At 40.6% G+C, this 21,197-nt stretch overlaps 1 protein-coding gene and 1 non-coding gene across 2 annotated transcripts in view; one reads left to right on the forward strand and one right to left on the reverse strand.

The window, feature by feature from the left end:
* Positions 1–4,849: 4,849 nt before the first annotated feature.
* Positions 4,850–21,197, reverse strand: part of LOC115823756 (C-type lectin domain family 4 member E-like) — a 27,583-nt gene continuing 11,235 nt past the window's right edge. Inside the window, exon 4 of the mRNA XM_030787785.1 lies at positions 4,850–4,985. Coding sequence (XP_030643645.1) covers positions 4,850–4,985 — 136 coding nt within the window. The remainder of the gene's footprint in view (positions 4,986–21,197) is intronic.
* Positions 20,808–20,881, forward strand: trnav-cac (transfer RNA valine (anticodon CAC)). The gene has a single exon. It is a non-coding gene; the product is annotated as a tRNA-Val (tRNA).

A 21,197-nucleotide genomic window follows, 5' to 3' on the forward strand; every position in this document is an offset into this window, starting at 1 on the left:
ACAAAAGATAATTTTTGGATGGCTTCATCTCATGTAGGTGCGACGTGTCTCTCCATGTTTTATTCTAAATATAACAAACATGATGTAGCATTTACACAAAGTTGCAGCAGAGCTTTACAATTGACATAGCCATTTTAACCGATGAGTTACCTAGCTTTCAGGGCAGCCACTCTATTGAAATAGTTATCTGACCCTATTTGATAACTATGTCATAGTTATTTTGTCTAAAGCCAGCACTTTTTTATGCACCTGTAATGTAGTGCTTAGGTGCATTACCTTGAATGCGAACAGTCCTTGGCCAGAAATCGGGTTTCGCCAATGCTCTTGGGCATATTTTCACAGATGCAGTCTGCTCAAGAGGAGGAACCAAAGGGTTAAGATGAGAGACCTACTCAAAAACCTGTCTTCTTCTAAGCTTTTAGAGATCAAAGAAGGTATGCCTTGATCCCTGATTTGTTTCTGAAATGCTTGTTTTTATGGAGTCCTGTTTGGAATCACACGTAAATCCTCCTGGCCTCTTGTGGTGGTACTGGTCTTGCTCTCTCTGTCAGGTTAAGGGGGCCTTTCATTCCAAGGCTCAGAAAACGCCTGTTGCCATTTTTGTCCTCCTCCACATTTACCTTCAGACAGCACAAAATGTCATGGGTCGACGGGTGATTGATAGCTACCATCATTTAAGTTGCAAAACCATCTGCTACCCTTTGCTTTGTTGATGTTTATTTGTGGGGAACTGTGGAGGAAGGTAAGCAGAACTGTAGGTAGGGAAGTCCAGGAATTCTAGTGTTTGCACTGGAGCGTCAGTCAACACACTGGAGGTAGGATCAGGTCCGGTCCAGATTTAATAGAGGATTTGTGTGTGTTTGTGTGTGTGTGTGTGAGCGCGTGTGCATGTGTGTGTGTGGTCTGAAAAACATAATAGTAGGGGAATTACATTTGCTGTAGCCATAAATAAACATGTTACAATCACTTATTTACATCTACTGTTAAGAGATAAACTTAACAGGCAGTGGTGGTTAATGACATCAACAGGCAACACAGGTAAATTTCACACACTAAACAGAGTAGGGTAAATTGTCCACTAGATGGAATGCATGTCACAGGAATGTGAGGGGGCTAAAATGCACTATATCTAAGAACCGGTATTTCTCATAAGGAAACGGTTAACTGATGGCCTTGATTACACATAGGTTATAGAGTTACTTACCAGAATTCTGTCTGGAATGAGATCCATCAACACAAAGCGATTAACCCACAGCAAAGCCACGCTTTAACACAGTAGACTATTGTTGCTCACATGTGGTCAAAAGAAGCAAAGTTGTGTAGAGAACATTCTAGCTTTTTCCTTTGTTTTTTTCTTCATAAGCATGTTTGTTCAACAACTAAGGATACTTTGTACTTTCTGACTGGCTACATGTTTGGTTGATGGAATGTGTTTCTCCAGTCTATACTCTGACTTGCAGCACACAGGATGGGACTGGAAGTGTCTACAGGTGGGTGTGTGGTGAAGAGAAAAATGGCAACAGTGTATGCATGTACTAGTCTATGTACTTGATACTTCGTAGGCTAAGTAGCAAATACAGCGGCAGGTGGCTTCATAACATCCGAAAGGACGTTTCAAGCAACGAATGTCACATGACTTACTTGAATACCACAAACGTAATGTAGCATTTTCACAAAGTAGAGGAAGAATTTCACAACTCACAATCGCCATTTGCTGTAATATTTCGTGTAAATGCATCAACATCTTCATATAAAGAAGTGAGTATGTTTTTTCTTTTCTTTTGATTTTCTTTTTTTCTTATAGTTTGAGAATAAACCAAACGAAGTTTTACAAAACACCTTTATTTCCTGTTCAAATGGTGTCACACATAAGGACATAATGTCACACAACACAACAGATGACAAGGCAGAATAGGAATACAATAGAGCAGAATTTATTTTATGTATTGGATACAGAGACAATGTAATTAGGTTCGGGATTGTTTTTTTTTTATCAATGAAAAGTAACATCAAAACATTAAAAAGAATGAATAATGAGCATAAACATAGCAAAGAACAGACAAAAAGAACATAAACAACGTTACTAATCAAGATGGTTTTCAATTGTTATGAATTGTTTCTTGTAACTTCTTGTTACTTGTAACAAATGCAAATGCCCAACAGAAACATCATCCTAAACCAGAGGTTGCGTTAGACTTTCTAGTTGTCCATCATTTTGACGGACAGGGTTGTAAAAATTGCATTATAATCTATTATTACCCCTAATTTTAATTTTCATTTTTTAATGATAACAAGACATATTTAATAGCATTTAATTTTCCTTCATTCATTTTCATTTTTTTATTGATTAATATATAGAACAAGCTTTATAAAGGCATGCAGAGAAAGGATGAACAGAGACACCAACCTTGCAGTCACTATTCACGTTAACACCACACCAAGCAGATGAATGATTTTTATTTCCGCAGTGACAGCGGAGGCCATTAAAAACACTGCAGCCATTGTGCCTCAGCAGTCAAATACAAACAATGCAATTTCACAAAATTAGACAATTACAATTAAAATATGAACAAACCATTTACAAAAAAATTAACTGAATTGACCTGAATTGACCTGCTGTAGCTCAACTCAAACCGTCTTCCTGGTCTGCATGGACTTAAACTGGGTCCTCACTTGTCCTTCATCCTCCACTGCATCAGTCCCTCTTTTTTCGTTTCGTTGATCGACACCATCAACACCATTTAAAGAAATTTCGGACACTCAGCTGCCGTGACATTTTAGCCTACCAATGCTAAAGCTAGCTAGACAGGTCATGCACGTGAGATCAAAGACAAGACTAGAAAATAGCTGATTATAATGCACACTCGCCACCAACTGGACAGCAGTGTGAATTACTTAAAGTTACGGTAGATCACCCTCAGAGTTCTAATCTGTCAAAATGACAGGAGGCCTTCAGATTTTATTGTCATTGTTAAAAATATTAATACATGGGGCCGCCCTCTCGTGGGCCCACCACCTGCAAGAGGAGAGATAGGGGCCGGATGTGATGCCACACGGATGGTGGGTTGGGGCGAAGACCCTGGCGGACTGGACTTATGGTGCAGAAACTGGCTTTTGGTACATGGAAAGTCACCTCTCTGGGGGGGGAAGGAGCTGGAACTTGTGCGGGAGGTGGAGTGATACCATCTAGATATAGTTGGGCTCACTTCTACGCAAAGCCTTGGCTCTGGAACCAAATTCCTGGATGGGGGCTAGGCTCTATCCTTCTCCGGAGATGCCCGGGATGAGAGGCCATGTCCAGGTCCCCATGAGCGAAAGGGTTGCCTTACTGCGATTTCAAGTTACAGGGGGGAAATCTCTGACTGTCATGAGGGCGTATGCGCCGAACGGCAGCTCAGAGTACCCAGCCTTCCTAGAGACACTGGAAAGTGTCCTAGTGAAGACACCATCTGGGGACTCTGTAGTTCTACTGGGAGACTTCAATGCTCATGTTGGCAATGATGGAAATACTTTGAGGGGAGTGATTGGGAGGAACTGTCTACCCGATCTGAACCCGAGTGTTGCTTTGTTGTGGGACTTCAGTGCCAGCCATGGATTGTCCATAGCGAACACCATGTTCGAGCATAAGGCAACTCATAAGTGTACCTGGTACCATAGCTCCTTAGGCCAACAGTCGATGATCGACTTTGTAGTCGTCTCATCAGAACTGTGGCTATACATCCTGGACACTCGGACGAAGAGAGGGGCAGAGCTGTCAACTGATCACAACCTGGTGGTGAGTTGGATCAGATGGTGGGGGAGGCTGCCGGACAGACCTGGTAACCCAAGCGCATAGTGAGGGTGAGCTGGGAATGGCTGGCTGAGGACCCTGTCCAGAAGATCTCCAACTCACACCTCTGGAGGAGCTTCTCCCTGATCCCAAGGGAGGTTGGGGACATGGAATCCGAATGGACCCTGTTCAGAGCCACCATTGTTGAAGCGGCAGTTTTGAGCTGTGGCCAGATTTTTAAAAAGGGGGACTGGAGAGTGTGCTCCAATTATCAAGGTGGCTTGCCCCCCCTGAGTTGGCACTGAGTTACTGCCTCAAGTGGAGTCTTGTTCACGAGTGAGGGTAAAATGGAGCGGGAGATCAACAGGCGGATCGGGGCGGCGGCGGCAGTCATGGGGTCATTGTACCAGATCATTGTGGTGAAGAAAGAGTTGAGTCAGGAGGCAAGTCTCTCAATTTACCAGTTGATCTTTGTTCCAACCCTCACCTATGGTCACAAGCTCTGGGTAGTGACCGAAAGAATGAGATCGTGGATACAAGCAGTGGAAATGAGCTTCCTCGGCAGGGTGGCTGGGCGCACCCTTAGGGATAGGGTGAGGAGCTCAGACACCAAGGAGGAGCTCGGAGTAGAGCCACTGCTCCTCTGCATTGACAGGAGCCAGTTGAGGTGGTTCGGGCACCTAATCAGGATGCCTCCTGGGCGCCTCCCTGTGGAGGTGTTCTGGGCACAGCCAACTGGGAGGAGACCCCGCGGCAGACCCAGGACACCTTGAGAGAATTATATATCTCGGCTGGCCTGGGAACGCCTTAGGCTCATCTGAAAATCTGAAATATTAAAGTTGATAGGAGATGAAGATGCTGATGAAGACCCTCACATCCAATTTCAAATGTCATTTCAAATGTCTGACTGACTCAATAGTGATATGAATTGACACCGGTAGCTCTCAGGCTATTTCATTTTGTCAGGAAAGGTTAAAAGCATTCAGGATAGGTTAAAAGCATTATTAAACACAATAAATATTTGTAACAAAAAATGTGATAAAATGGCAACATTCATGGTTGACAGCCTCTATGCTAAGTTCATTTTTCACAGATATAGTTGCGTTTCTCGTTGCATGACAAATCGTTCCAGTTTTCCAGCTTTCCCTCTGATGGTGCACTTTCCGCACAGTCTTCATTTCCATTGTGATCATTAGGTTCATTAGGCCACCAGTACCTACACACAAAATGGAAGTATACGTTCATCAAACTCTCAATTGGGTTCCATCTTAAACACATTTTAGAAACTGGCCAGTCACAGAACTCACTGAAACAATTCAACAACCTAGTGACTAAATCGACAAAGAATGCAGAAACTAGGCAGGCAACATTACCAAAATGTTAAAAGCTCATAGAAAGTTTCCACTGCAGATTAAAATACCAATGCTTTCATATTATGGCTGCAGTATAAAAATAGTGTATGTGATGAAAATAAGAGGGTAGTAGGAGAGTTACTTAAATTCCAATTACAATCAGCTGTCTTACCCAGTGTTCAATGATGTGCCATCCACCCATTTCCAAACACCCTCAGTGTCTCTATCAGTCAGACCAATCCAGGTTGTAACGGCCAGATAGGCGAGAAATTGCTGTTGTTATGATACAGAATGAGAGATTAGTGCCGTTGATTATTAGTCTTTTGTTCTCTCCTTTCCTCAGCCCCCCCCCCCCAGGCCTTTACCTGTTCCTCTTTGCTGTTTATGATCACCAGGTCTGTCCCTCTCTTTTGGCAGTCCTGTCTGCTTTCATCCCAGCTTTTCTCCTCAGTGGAAATGTAGTAATTCAGTCCATCTGTATGATGCTTTGACGCTACAAAAAGTCACAAAAAGTTGATTTATCAGTGGATCTACTGTTCATAGTTTTTCCAAGAAAGCCAAACACACATGACACACACCCACACAAATACAGTTCCTCAAACACAGTTTTACATGGAGACCATAAGGAAATTACAATAAATTACTGATAATATTGCAATGAATTATGGACAGTGCCGGCTGCAGGGTGCAATGACTGAAGGGGCATTTGAAGTTTGCAAGGAGGCAAACATGACATTATGAGCTGAAAAATTTATCACGATAAAATATTTCCTTTCAGTCTATATCGATAATTCCTGGTAATTTTTAATGACCTAATTTTAATAATTATTAGGAGAAAAAGGTTGAATTTAACCATTTTATTTTTGTTCGATGGAGCATTGGGCTACATTGAGGGAAACAAATCTGAGATTTCAAGAATAAGCTTTAGGTCGTAACTGAGAAAAAAGTCATAATACTACGAGAGTAAAGTCGTAATCTAACAAGAATAAAGGCATAAAATTTCATGAAAAATGTTGTAAGAATACGAAAATAAAGTCTTATTTTCCCAAAAAAGAATTACAATATTACGAGAATAAAATCGCAACAAAAGATAAAATTTTTTCCAAGTCCATGTGGTTCCTCCTTCAGAAATAGACACAGATTCTTGCACAATCTTTTCTAAGTCCTGATAATGTGATGCTGATGTGCCAAAAGAGTAAGTATTTCGTTATTTGTGAAACCTATACTAAAGTATAACGTTGCAAGATGCTCCATGTCCTCATTTTAATGCAGGCAGCAGGCTGCTCATCTGATATTCACCTTCTAAAATAACACGTGGCCTAAAATTATAACTTTTTTCTTGTAAAATGGTGACTTTATTCTCGTAATATTACGACCTTATTCTTGAAATGTCAGAAATGTTTTTCTTCCTCAATGTGGCCCTAATATTCCCTCAAATTTCTGAATTTAACCACCTTTAACCAACAATAACCTCACCGTCTGTTTCTACTGTTGTATCACATGTCGATGCTGCAACCAAATAATACACCTGTTAAATGATTGGCTATTTGCGTGTCACTCGAAACATGCTCCATTACCAAGGGATAATACCAAGTGAAACTACTGAACATTCTATCGAACAGTTTTCTTATTGCTGTTGATGAAATGTCTATCGCAGTACATATTGCCATCGTTGTATCGCCCCGGCCTAAGGCTACAGTTAAAACTGAGGGGGCAACCATTTTATCTGAGGGGGCAGCTCCCCTTTTTGCCTCTCCCCTGGCACTGGCCCTGATTATGGATAATGATGCACTTCAGAATGTTCTCCAACAATACCAAATATTTGAACAGAACCATAAAATATAAGTTCAGTGTTACATACTCATTGTAGAAAGTCTGTCTCTCTCCATCTGTATCTGGTCTCTCTCCCTAGTCAGGTCATTATAACTGGTCCGGAGCTGGTCTCTCTCACTAGTCAGGTTGTTGTAATTGGTCTGTAGCTGGTCTCTCTCCTTGGTCAGGTTGTTGTAACTGATCTGTAGCTGGTCTCTATCTCCCGTCAGGTTGTTATAACTGGTCTGTAACTGGTTTCTCTCTTTGGAAAGATTAAGATTACTGGCCTTTAACTGGTCTCTCTCTGCAGTGTACCAGACACACAGCACTATGATGACAGCCAGCAGGAGAGCACACAGCAGCCCCAGACACACTGCAGCCAGTCTGTAGCATCTGTCACTTCCTGAGAACATGAGCAGACACAAAGAAGATTTTTTTTACCTTCACAAACTGCTTGCTATTGCAGGTTGCCACAGCTACCACTAGGTGGTGCTCTCTTGCTTGCTCACAGTCCTTTTTGTTCGTTAACATCAGGGAATAAAGAGTCACAAATACACACCTGTTTACAACTGGAAAGTCAAGACATTTGGATTTTTATGTTATCTTCTTTTTATATTATGATACCTGTGTAGAACACTAGCGCAAATTTTGCATTAGGAACGCAAACATATTTTAAAAGAAATGTGTGTGTGTGTGTGTGTGTGTGTGTGTTTGTATGTTTGTGTTTGTGTGTGTGTGTGTGTGTGTGTGTGTGTGTTATTAATAAATTGGAGCTCTTCTGAATAAATTGAGGTTCTGTTCTGTGGGACCTAACAGAATGTTTCCTGTGGTATTAAGGTCATAAGAGACACAAGCATATCCTCACACATGTGTTCGCATATCCACATGCATGTACGCCTCGGACAGATTCCCATATATGAACAGCTACACATCCTCCCATTCATAGAACCACATAGTCATTCACACAAGTTGACATAAATTGGAGGGTTACTACACTTGCTCCAGCCTCGGGTGAGTCTGAGGTGTTTGTTATCTATGGCAGACAAGTCAAAAAGCCTTGTGGAGCACGGGTATATCTTTGCACGAGAAACTGTTTTCTTTGGTCGGTAACATCGTGACTCAGTCTTAGTAACATCTTGTGAGCAATGAGAGGCTCCTCTCCTGTTCCTCTTCCTCTTCCTCTTCCTCTTCCTCTTCGTTTGTACCATCATTTTGCGTCAGTAAAGAAGAGCACTACCAAAAACCATCTCTGCGCCTTTTTATTATTTTGACCAGCAAACGCAAATGCCCAGTAATTCAATTGCTAGTGTCAAATGTCAAGCCGATAACCGTGAAGGCCACAGCAATAAATGAAGAGTGTGTGTCATTGTTCATGTGTGTGTGTCTCTGTGTGTCTGTGCCCAGTAGAACATACACCGTCAATCCACTTTATCAAAAACTACTATCTTAGACCTACACTCACTGGCCACTATGAGGTATACCTCATATACCTCATATAAACTACTGCCATGCACAATTTGTCAGCTACCCTCTAGCCCATTCAGCAGTAGTCAGTGTCTGACCACAGGACTTCTGTTGACCAGATATTATTTGAATGTCAGACCAGTCTCAACCCAGCAGTGACACTGACATGGTGGTGACCATGGTAGTGGGTGTCATGGTGGTATTAGTGTATCACACACTGCAGCAGTACTGGGTTTGTACACACATGAGTTTCACTGCGGGGTTGACAGTGGTCCACCATCCAAAAATATCCCGCCAACAGCAGTCTGAAACTGACCTTTGGTCATTTTTAAGACAACTGTAAGACTAAGACAAACCATACATGGCAACAGATGAGCCATGATCCTTAGCTGTTCACCAACAATGTGTGTATATACACCAGACAAGTGAGAACACTATTTTGTTTTTTCTATGTTTACCAAAGTTGTTGTTCTGTGCAAATGAAATCATTTGCTGCCTTCAAGCTCATCAGGCATATTGATATGGATATTTATGGATACGCTTCAGTCTTGTGTTAAAGGTACCTGTGTGTTGGATCATTGGATTTCTCTTGGCGGAGACATTGTCCCTCCTTGTGTTGTCATCCGTGGCTCTTACAGTCTGTATGTTCTCATAAATCATCTCCCGTCTCCAAGTTCTTTCAGGCATCTCCATTTTTTAACATATAGTATTACACTTAATTAATACTTAGTTAATACTGAGCTGTCTGTGTGTCTGAGTCCACCCTGTGCGTCTGCACTTCTGTCATCGTGTTGCATGCAGCCGACTCTTTAAGAGGTGAGAAAAGCATGAAGCACAGGAAATACCAATCGCTCATCTTTTTTAGATTCATTCTGAGTGAACAACAGATCTGTTTGTTTCCGTAAATGATTTCTTAAAGCAATGATCACAGTGTAGTGTAACCAGGGTGAGCTATACAGATGATCCTATTCAAAATCCCACTTTTGCCCACGGATTAGCTCCTTATCTTTAACGTTGCTCATTTAGAATTTAAATTTTAGAATTTACTTTAGTCCCGTTTGGTTCTTTTGGGTTAACGTCACTTTTCTTCATGCGGCTCTGAAAGTGGTTTGAATCTGTTAGCGTCTATATGAAAACAAGAGGGCACAGAGATAAAGTCTCTCTGTTCACCCCCTCAGGAAGTCACAGACTTCAGACTGGCCGCAGCATATTAAGATTATGTAGTGTTAAGTTTATAGCATAGCTATGGTTTTTAAATATAGATAGATATGTTGGCCTGCAGGTCAGACTTTCACATGGAATCAGGTCGAGTAGTTTATCAAAGATAGTGTGGCTTTGGAAGACGTAACTAAGTCCTGCAATCTCTAAGAAATGATGGCGACTTTAAGTTTAAGTTTCTTACTCTGAACATGAATTTGTCATTGCCAATATAGTCTTTATGACATCTGTTTTTATTTTGGGTTTTTTTCATGTGTATCTGTCAGCTTCAGTATAAGTGTAATAAAAGATTACAGTTATAAAATATCGTGTCATACCCTTTTTAATGAATGAATTATGTTCATTTTTTATCTCTCTCCTCCATCAGACCTCAGACATACCTTAGCCGTTCTGTGGTATCTCAGATATACACTGTCACTTATACATACAAACATGCTCTCGCTCTCCCCCCTCTCTCTTTCTCTCTCTCTCTCCCTCCTCCTCTCTCCATTCTGTTAGTAATGACATGAGGCCTCACACTTCAACGATACATATACTTGCCGTCAAACACCAAATCCAAATAAACATAAAAATACAGATCACGTATGGCTGAGGAAGGTGAAATAATCAGAAGTAAAAAGTTGTCTTTTCACAGATCCAAAACCAGAGACTCATACGGACAAAACTCAACTGACCTCTGTTAAATGTGACTGACCCTTACACCAGTGTGTCTGTCTGTCTGACATGGTTTCATTAGACTGAGTCTGTTCTCAGGGTGTGTTTCACAGTTTTCAGAGCTGTTGTGAACTGATGGGACTTTGCTGTGTTTATGGAGCGTAGAGAGCCTGATCGGTGTGAAAATGTCAGCAGGGTGTGAATTGCTTGACTGTATCTGTGGTGCTGCATGGACATCAGAAACACTGAGGCCTAGAGGAAACTCTGCTCATTTCATGATGATATTATTTAGGAAAAGGAGAGAAAATAGACAACATGTGAGTACAGCGGAATCTATGTGAATTTCTTGTGACATATAAAATAGAGTGACTCTATTTTAAAAATGAAAAGTTCTGCACAGCCAAGCAGTGGCAGTACTGGGTAAGATCACTGTATGATGAGAGACTGCGTCTTTGTATTTTTATTTGCACTCTAGTCCAAAATTTCTGTGTGTTCTTTTGCACTGAAATGATCCAGGTTTTGTACTGCTCTGATAGTAGCATCAGGACGTTAACAAGACACTGGTGACACAGCAAGGCACTGAGGACCCTCTAGGCTGAGAGGGTCTTGCTGTGGTGGAGTTTTGAAGTTGAAGACAAAGGCCAAGTTTTTTTTTTTTTTTCGAATGCAGACTCTAGTAGTGCTGGTGTCACACTAGGTGTAAAAACAGCAATTCACATTGACTATACTGCAGTTTAAGTGTCATGTGGTCATGTTACATGGTAACATACATTTAAACCAAAGACAATTGCCTCCACAACTCTCCCTTGTGAAACACATGCAGGAGGCACAAGACCTAATAACCTAATTAAATGTCTGTGTTGTGAGAGATTATACAGGCCCAACACGTTGTACAAGCAGGTCTAGAACTGACTGGATCAGCCTGTGGTTGTTGATTGTTGTCAGTCTTTGGCAGAGTGGAGTCGGTTAACTGCACATTAAGCCAACACAAGAGACAAAAACAGAGATGGATTCACCACATTAGCCTCATCAAGAAGTGAATGGAAGCCCTAGCTCAAGTATCTGGTTTGGTAAACACCTCATCTGATGTCGAAGCCCGCACCATGTTCAACAACAGGCAACCTTTATACCACCAGAAACAACAAGTAAAAGAACAAACAGACAAATTAACTGATTTCTTTTTTTTCCTGCCGCCCCTGACAGGACTCAACTGATAAAACACAAAACCCACACTCCCCAGACAGTCCACTGACCAAAAGCTCCACTGAGCACCAGGGACCTCCTGTCTCACCACGGCTGGAGAGACTGAAACAACTGGGGGTAATGGACTAATCCTTTTATTACTGAGTGAATACTATAATAGTTCTGAATCCCAATGGCACCCGCCGGGTCTACGCTGACGTAAGACGTCTGAATGATGTTTCAGTCTTGAGATGAGATAGTGAAACAGCTCAATCACAGTTCACTTTATAGGTGTGTTTTTTTTTTTCTAGCAACATGTTTAAAAAACAGCACTAGTGGCCCCTGACGGCACTGCGTTATCATCTTTGGCCGTCATGGGGCACCTGTCAACTCTATGTCCCGCTGCATAAATGTCCTCATGCCCTGTGTTCCCCGGCCCCGCATGGCCCTACTACTCCTGAGCCTTCCACAGCCATTAGCTCTGCTGCGTTCATTGAATTTATTCACTTTATTCTTTCTTGGCTTATTAGGTCCTAGCACCCCACTAATGTCCTCCTTCCCTCCCTCATCTTCTGTGTGAGTGTTTCTCATATGCTTGAGTATGAATGCCTTGTGTGAGTGTGGCTGTCTTCCTCCCAGGTGTGCCCCGCCCCCTTCCGTCCTCTTCATCCCTACCTGTCAGCCTCCTCATCATTGTCATCCCCCCGTCCTGCTTTCGTTATCTTTATTTTGCCTGCTAGTGTGTTTTCTTTTGCATCATGATTATATTACTTGCCATTGCCCACTGGGTTGGCCCCTACTGCACATCTCTCTGGCTACGAATAGGTGTCTTGTCTCTGTGGTCCTTCTCAAAATTTCTATCATTTTTTTTCCCTGTTACACCTGGGGTTTTTGGGAGTTTTCTCTTTCCCGCTGTGAAGATTAAGTCAGGGGATGCCGAGCTGTTTTGTTTCTTGTGGGCATGTAATGCCCTTTGAGACTGTAAACAGTGATACTGAGCTCTCAGTTAACTTGAACTTGAACTTGAATTTGAACACATACTATCAAGAGTTTTTTTCCAAACCAGAACCATAAATAAGGCAGAAAATCATTGCATTGAAAGTATTTCTCATAGAGAATAATGGTTGGGGGAAAGGGGTAAGTAACTGGTTCATGCACAAATTTGAACTTTATTACCCTGTGGTCAGTGCTGTATTGTCCACCCATTTCCACACCCCCTCTATATCTCGGTCAGTCAGACCAATCTAGGCAGCCTCTGTGCTGATCTTCTTCAATCCAAAACGGTGCAGATTAACATGTAAACATCAACCTTTTATTCTGCATCAAACACCAAACACGCTACTTGGTCTGTAGCACAACCTAATAATAACCTATTCATTTTTGTAAAAAAAAATTTCTGTGTCGAACTTGTCTCGGTCTCCATCTCATTGGCACTCTGTCTTGACGTTGTCTCAACCCCACTTTAGACTAATCCTGGCCTTGGACCCCATCTAGTGGCAAAGGTGAATAGATGTTATGAGTTGAGTCAGGGGGCCTTTAACCAACCTTTATCCTTTAATCGTGTCAGATAAAACCATTTAAGACTTAAATGAAAATACTACATCAATATAAAAGGCCTCACTTTTGATAAAACACAAAATGCAGTCAGAACCATTGATTTAATTTTTTTTAAATGACTTGCACATCACTACATTTAAAACCGAATGAACACAAACTTGTCTTCTTCAATTAGACACACACACACAGACACACACAGACACACACAGACACACACACACACACACACACACTCACTAAAATATGAGTCATTTTTGAGATTAAATACAACATTTGCATATACCTAACTTCTTTGTATTTTTCCTTGTCTTAATTTTGCAAATCCACGAGACATCAAAGTCATTCTTTTGGATATGACTTTGGATATGACTGATGAGCCACTAGCTGTGCCCCCATTTCCCACTAATTTCCCACTAAAGCAACATGTGCCTTTGTTTTGGTGCTGTGACAGGTCGTGTGCTTTTGTTGTTGATGGTGTTCTTTCACTCCAGCGGTCACTGTGTGTGAATGTGGACCTGACCGACAGCTTTGAGACAAGCCATTTGCATTCCCATGGGTCATCCTGGCCTGGTGCCTCAAATTTTTAAATTAGTAGGCAATGAAGATTCATCCTTTGGCCCTCGTATCCCAGTTTCAAATGTCTGTCAAATGTTTCCATTTCAGATGGCTTTGATGATGTTTAATTGAATTTAAAAAAAAACAAAAACACTGCTCTGAGCCAGATTTGAACCAACTACATAAGCACAACTACTTTTATTTCTACTTTCTAGCTCTCTACCAACTGAGTTACTGATGGACAGGGCCCAGCTGAATATTATACCAATGTATGTGGACATGACATCCACGAGGCAAGGCCTACTCAGAAAAAAATACACGCTTTTCAAAATATAAGTACAAATATTGCTGAAATGTATTGTAATATGTTGAAATCCTTGTGAAACTGCATCTTCATATAAAAAAGTGATAAAGTGTATATATATATATATATATATATATATATATATATATTATTTGTTTGTTTGTTTGTTTGAGAGAAAACCAATGGAAGTTTTATAAAGCACTTTCATTTCATTTCCTATTCTGATGGTGTCATTCTACTGTGCCATTCAAAAAGGACATTAATTCACTTAGTATATGTATAGTTCAAGTCATGTCATACTATGAAGCAGAACTGTGACATGACAGGACAGTAACAACTTCGTAGGCCTTGTTGCAAATAATTAGCCTTTTATCTGTAGATAGATACATATATTTTTCTGGACATATTTTCTATGTTTTTCCTTAAAAGTCTTTTTACATTTACAATATAGATGTAATACATAACAACAGGTAAGTGATGGGTTCATCTGTTCGGTGGAATACCGTGTTAATGTCTAAGGAGGAGTAAAAGAAATTTGTTTCTAGGTGGTACTTTGGTACCTCCTTATCATTATTAGAATGGTTCCATTCTTTTTTCATTCCCCACAGGAGAGGTGTGAGGGACGCTGAGTTTTTGCTGTAAGTCTATGGTGAAGAATGCTTTGTGTGGAACAACTGAATCTGTTGAGTCTATGAAAATGTGAAGTTTCAGTTCATCTTTCAGTCGCTTTTCTCTAAACAGCACAACATCCTTCACGATGGCGGGGATTACATGCTGATGTGTCTGCACTTTGTAGAGAGTGTTGAGTATAATACCAGTTGAAAACACCATACTTCAAATCAATAATATGACCTAATTTGATCATTACAAATTAAAGTGCAACACAACTGTCTTAAAATAGCATACTAGTCTAACATCACTTCATAAAAAAAATCCCCAAAGGAGTAAACAGTTAATTAAATTTGTATTTAAAAGATTCTGTAATTATTAAATTTGGGGTATGATGAGCAAATGTTTTGTTTGGGCCTAGAGTTGTATCTTACTCAATTAAGTTTTAGCATCTTGTACACCCGCTACTCAACTACTGGTGATACCCTATCCCATATTTAAGTGTACTATTCAAAGTGGATATAGACACACATGAAGACAGTCATTTTTGAGATTAAATACAAGGTTTGCATACATTTAATTTCTCTGACTTCTTATTCCTTATCTTAATTTTTCAAATCCACAAGACAGCAGCCGCTAATTGATTATTTTGAGTCGCGATACATGTAATCTCACATTTATTCTACAAAGTTCCATGATGTATAAAATACTACCATCCTTGCCAAGGAGACAATAATAAATATTTTACTCTTTTCAGTAAAGAAGGTCCAAAATAGAGGTTGTCCATCAATTACAACTCTTAATATCAACTACATTATCCAGCTGAGAATGTCATATATTTCTTCTGGCAGGCAGTAATGAGAGAGCAGCCGTGCTTTAATTGCATCCTTAAAAAGACAAGATAGCTATGGTATAAAAGTATTCAACACCCAAAATATATGAACTGATTTCCCCCGAAAGAAGAAAAAAATGAATATACATAAACCTGTCTTTAAGATGGGGTAGGTCTTCTTCAATATTTTACGTGTCATCCATTTAGGAGTTTTATGAATATTTAACATTAACATTAAATCTTTGCTAGATTTCCATTCCAAGTGAATTTGGGGATCTTTGATTACTGATAATGTCAACTTTACCAGAGAGGGATTCTGCCCTTATTTTCCATAGTAATGAAATGTTGTCCATTTTTGTACTTTCGGTTCAAAATTTGCTTTTACTAATTCTTGCTGTGAACATCGTGTTTAACCACAAGACCCGTGCTCCATCCACCTGGAGATTCAGTTGGGAGATTGGGAGATTAAGAGCTGTATCTGACACAAAGATGTATATGACATAAAGAAATAAATCTGAACCCCCCACCAAAAAGAAAGAAAGAAAGACAAAACAACATGCCATCAAACACTGAGTCCAAATCCATATAAAGAAATAGTACTTGTACACAGAGGAAAGGTGCCTTTATCACTGGGATCTCAGTAGAAAATTCTCTTCTCACAAATCCAGTTGTTACTATGAGCGCATGAAACATCATCCCAGCTTCTCATGTGTCTGCCATGTGTCTTAGCAATAACAGCACAGTCCTCATCTACATAGTGATCGTTGGGCTGCCATTTATGCCTGTACCTGAAAAAAAAACCACCCAAAAACCAGTGCGTTTTAGGTATTTTTCATACAGAACAGTGGACTGAATGTTAAGAGTCAATAACTGTCTCATGACCGGAGTTAAATTCAGTGATCTCTTACCCAGAGTTCAGTGCTGTACCATCCACCCATTTCCACACACCTTCTTTTACACTGTCGGTCAGACCAATCCAAACGCTTCCATGGACCAATGTAGATATGAACTCCTGCCAACGAGAAAATAAAATGATGCAGATCATCACTGACACGTTTGACTTTTCAGTGCAATCTCTCTGTGGCTGCCACTTCCTGCGACACATATAAACATGAACACACTTGTTTGCACACACACACACACAGACACACACACCAGCATATAAACACCCACACACATAAAACACACTATAGCCTTTATTAGCAAGTCTGGTTAATAGCATCTGCTATTGCAGTTTGTACTACTGAAAAACTGACTTTGCTTAGAATTTCAAATTTTAAATGTATCTTCAAACATCTCACTGTCTCCCTCTCACCTGTTCCTCTTCACTGTTTATGATGACCAGGTCTGCTCCTCTGTCTGTACAGTCCTGTCTGCTCTCACTCCAGCTCTTCTCTTCAGTAGAGATGTAATACAGACTGTGACTGAAATATCTCCAACCTTGAAGAGCATGACTATCTGTTCATGTGGTCAAAGCAAAAAGAGATAATGACATGCATCTCTCTATCTCTCTCGAACACACACACCATAGATGGATATCAGTATGATACACATCCCTGTTTCCTCTTTATGGTTTTTAACGTCAGTGTGGTTACTGAATAATATCAGTAAATATTAAGAACGTATTATATAACAGAAAAGACTATGCAAATTGCATGCTCATGAATGCCCATTGTGCCAGGTTTACTTACTCAGAGGTGCACTTTAACAGAGATTAATTCATAATACAGATGAATTAACAGTTTAATTCAGAGCAAACGCAGAACAGCTGAAACTAAATTTAAGAGCAAACACATAACAGCTGTAATTTAAGAGTGTTCTTTGAAAACAAAAAATCAATCTGTTCACTCACCTAGTTCCGAGAGTGCATTTTTGTACACTTTTTTCTCTTTCTGTAACTGGTCTAGCGTTGCAGTTAGGCTATTGTAATTGGATTCTAACTGCTTTCTCTCTCTGGTCAGATTATCAAAGCTGATTTTTAACTGATCTTTCTCTACAATCACTTTCTCACAGTTACTTTTGAACTGATCTTTCTCTACAATCACTTTCTCACAGTTACTTTTGAACTGATCATTCTCTTTAGTTAAGCTGTTGTAACTGGCTTGTAACTGTTCTATAGCTATTGTTAGGTTATTATAACTGGTTTGTAACTGGTCTCGCTCTGCAGTGTACCAGACACTCAGCACTATGATGACAGCCAGCAGGAGAACACACAGCAGCCCCAGACACACTGCAGTCAGTCTGTAGCATCTGTCACTTTCTGAGTGAGCAAACACACACAAAGAAAACAATCAGTGTTCATACAGTTCCCTCTTTGTCTCTCTCACCACTCTCTCTTTCTCTCTTGCTATCTCTTCCCTCTGATTTTGTACACATATCTGTACTCCCGAGCATGATTGTCCCAGTACCTGGATGTAACTTTGCAGGGCTTCCCTTCGTGGAAACATCCTCTGTCTCTGTGCTGGCATCCAGGGATTTTAAAGCATCTGCACTCTCATAAACCTCCACTGTCGTCCACACTGTCTCTCCTCTGTCCAGTGCACCTCTCTCAGTACTTTTTACCTTACTATAAATACACTCAGACATCTCCATTCTCTAACACACACTGTTACAGCAAGTTAACACTGCAGTCTCCGTCTCAGTGTGCTGCGTGTGCCCGGACTTCTGCTTTTTAGTGCCAATGTCTCAATACGTGGTGAAGGGCATGTGAACCACAGGAAGTTCCAGCGGTCAGTCTTCTCAGACCTGACCCTTAGTGTTGACCGTAAAGCAGTCATCCCCCCCCACCCCCACCCCCATAGCTGCTTTTAATAAAGCAACGAGCTCAGTATGGTATGATCAGATACATATAAATATTGAAACAAAAAAAAAAAAAAGAAAGAAAAAAGAACAAGCAGGAAAAAACACAATTAATGTATTCCATCAAAGTTCTCAGTATTTAAAGAGCAATGTGAAAATCTGTTTGTCACAGATAATTCGAATAGAACTTCCTCTATTCTTTTTTAGTGTAAGTTTGTCTAGCACATGACACGCGTGTGTCCTTTTAGTGTTCGGGTTCTCGGGACTTGGGTATTTTGGGCGACCTCGTCTGTGAGAACGTAAAAGTCGATGAGGCTCAGAGGAGAGACTGTGATGACCATATATGGAGGAAGGTACAGTCCGGTTTCAGTTCTAATGAGGTCGTTGACAGTAAGATGCACACATACAGAGAGTGATAATGTTACTGAAGTGATTAAGATCCAGCTTAACTCCCTGTTTCATAATTGCCATCAAACAGACCAACATCTTAGCCAGTAGCAGCACATGGGGGTTTTGATAGAGGAAACCCAGCAACAGTTGCCATGGTAATGACATGCACCAGTCGGTAGTGTGCTGTAAATATCAGACTACGGTGATAACGTTTCATAGAAACACAGTCTTAGCATAGTGTTGGGTAGAAGAAGTTCTTACTTTATTGCTGGTTTTTTTTTTTTTTTTTTTTTTGCAATATCTGGCGTCGGTCTCCCTTTCTCTTTAATATGAAGTTGTTGCTCAAATGGCAGTGTCAACATCCATGTCTTACTACTACAATGATCTCTGACCAATTACTCACGCTCTGCTTCAAATTCAGTTTATTAGCTGCTCGTGTCAGACGGTCATGATTTACATCTCTGATCTGATTGGGGTGAAGACAGTGGCAGGTTGAATTCCCTGGCCCGCCCACTGACAAATTACTGTATGTTTTCATGTAATCCAAAAATTTGTGGGCTTCCTCTACACACCCCCCACTGGGCATTTTTCTTCTCTGTCATAGTCCAGTCAGAGCAGTGCAACACTCAACAGTGATTGGCTAATTTTTCTAAGAAAAAAAAAAGAGAGAAAAAAAATTGTGAGAGGAGGTTAAGTGGGCGTGAACCAAGCCTGGCTTCCCCTCGGTGACATGCGACGTACATGCGAGGCCCTCTGTAAAGCGAAAAACGTACAACAACATTAAAAAGCTTTTCTTGTCCCCGCAGTCACCGCAAAAATATAAGATAGGCTGGATGATCAATATTGGAATATAATCACGTGAAACGTTCAATTAAAATTTATTTCACAAAAATACATTTTTAAAGGTTTAATGATAATTCTTAAGTTTTATGACAATAATTTCAGACAAAAAGCAAAAAAAAAAAAAAAGAGAATCATACATCAACAACACCACAGCAATAACAAAACTCTTGTTTTACTGTATGTGATTTAATCTGTGATGTAGAAGGAAAAAAAAAAACATGAAATTGCAGATAATAATATGTTTTATGATACTGTTTAAGATTTACGATTTTGTGTGTTTGAACAGTCTAATTTTGCATTAATATTTTCTTCTCACAAATCAAATCCAGTTGGTTTTCATGGTACATGCTGCATCTTTCCAGCTCTTCCAGTCGTCAGATTCAATAACAACAACACAGTCCTCATTTGCCCCGGTTCCACCACTATCAGGGTTCCACCCATACCAGTACCTGAAATAACACAGAGATTCAGTCTGTTTAATGTATTTCTCATACAGAACAATAGAGTGAGGGTTAAGAGTCAATAACTGTCTCATGACCAGAGTTAAATTCAGTGATCTCTTACCTAGTACTCAGTGCTGTATCATCCAACCATTTCCACACCCCCTCTGGGTGTGGAAATGGCTTGAGTTTGAAAAAACAGAAGCAACACAAACTGGCTTGAGTTTGAAAAAACAGAAACAACACAAAAATAAAGCTGTCTTGAAGTTGGGGTCGGTCTCTTTTAATTCTCTTTTAAGGGCAAATGAGGAGACACAAGTCAAACGGCTGTTTAACTCTGAGAAGAGTACTTTTTCTCACACACGGTGAAAGGGATAACGCATTCGGGTGATGCACACCAAATGCCTGGAGGTGTGATGGTGCTCAGTGGGCTTCAGTGCAGTGCTATGTCTTTGAGGATGGACATAGACTCCAGAGATGGCAGACAACAGTGCTTGTCCTGACGGGTCAGATGAGGTCTTGAACCTGAGGCTCCAGGGTGACAGTTAAGGGCACTTCCCAGGACTGACCAGCAGGTGGCACTCTGGACAGGAGGCAGCTTAATCTGAGTCTGTGGAGGAGGAAAGACACATCCGCTTCATTTGTTGTCTCTCCTTCACTCCCCCCCAAGACCCATTCTTTTGGCTGAGATTTGATGGGCCTCCTGATGAGCCAGTAGCTGTACCTCCCAAGGATTTCCCGCTAAAACATCATGTGCCTTTTTTTGGTGTTGTGACAGGCCACGTGCCTTTTTTTGGTGGTGGTGTTCTTCCAACCCAGCGGTCACTGTCCTTGGATGGGGGCCTGACCAACAAGTATAAACCTGAGACAAGCCATCCACATTGCCATAGGACATCCTGGCCTGGTGCTTCAAATTGTTTAATTATTAGGAGATGAGGTTCACCCTTTGACTGTCACATGTCCCTTTCAAACATTTTTCAAATGTCTTCATATTGAATTGCTTTCATAATCAGTGTATAAAGGAAGGGTTTCTGTAGTGTAGTGGTTATCACGATTGGCCTCACACGCGAAAGGTCCCTGGTTCGAAACCAGGCAGAAACAAAGTTCCTGCGACATCCAAGGTATGTTTTTGTCCCTCGTGGCCAGTGTTGGACTTAACACATTACAGAGTAATGCGTTACTGTAATTCCACTACTTTGTAGTTACAATTACTGAGATTGAAGTGGGGCGTGTTACTCATTACTTTTGACGGCCTTCAGATTTTATCGTCATTGTTAAAAATATTCAGTTAATGACGGAAAATATACGCAACCTCAGTCTTAAACATTGCTCTCTATCAAGGCCAGAAATCCTAATAGCTAATATCTCTGCTATCTCACATAAACATATACATAAATAAATACAAATACAAGTTGTA

The sequence above is a fragment of the Chanos chanos genome, chromosome 11 (genome assembly GCF_902362185.1).
Source record: "Chanos chanos chromosome 11, fChaCha1.1, whole genome shotgun sequence".
In the NCBI taxonomy this organism is placed as follows: Eukaryota; Metazoa; Chordata; class Actinopteri; order Gonorynchiformes; family Chanidae; genus Chanos; species Chanos chanos.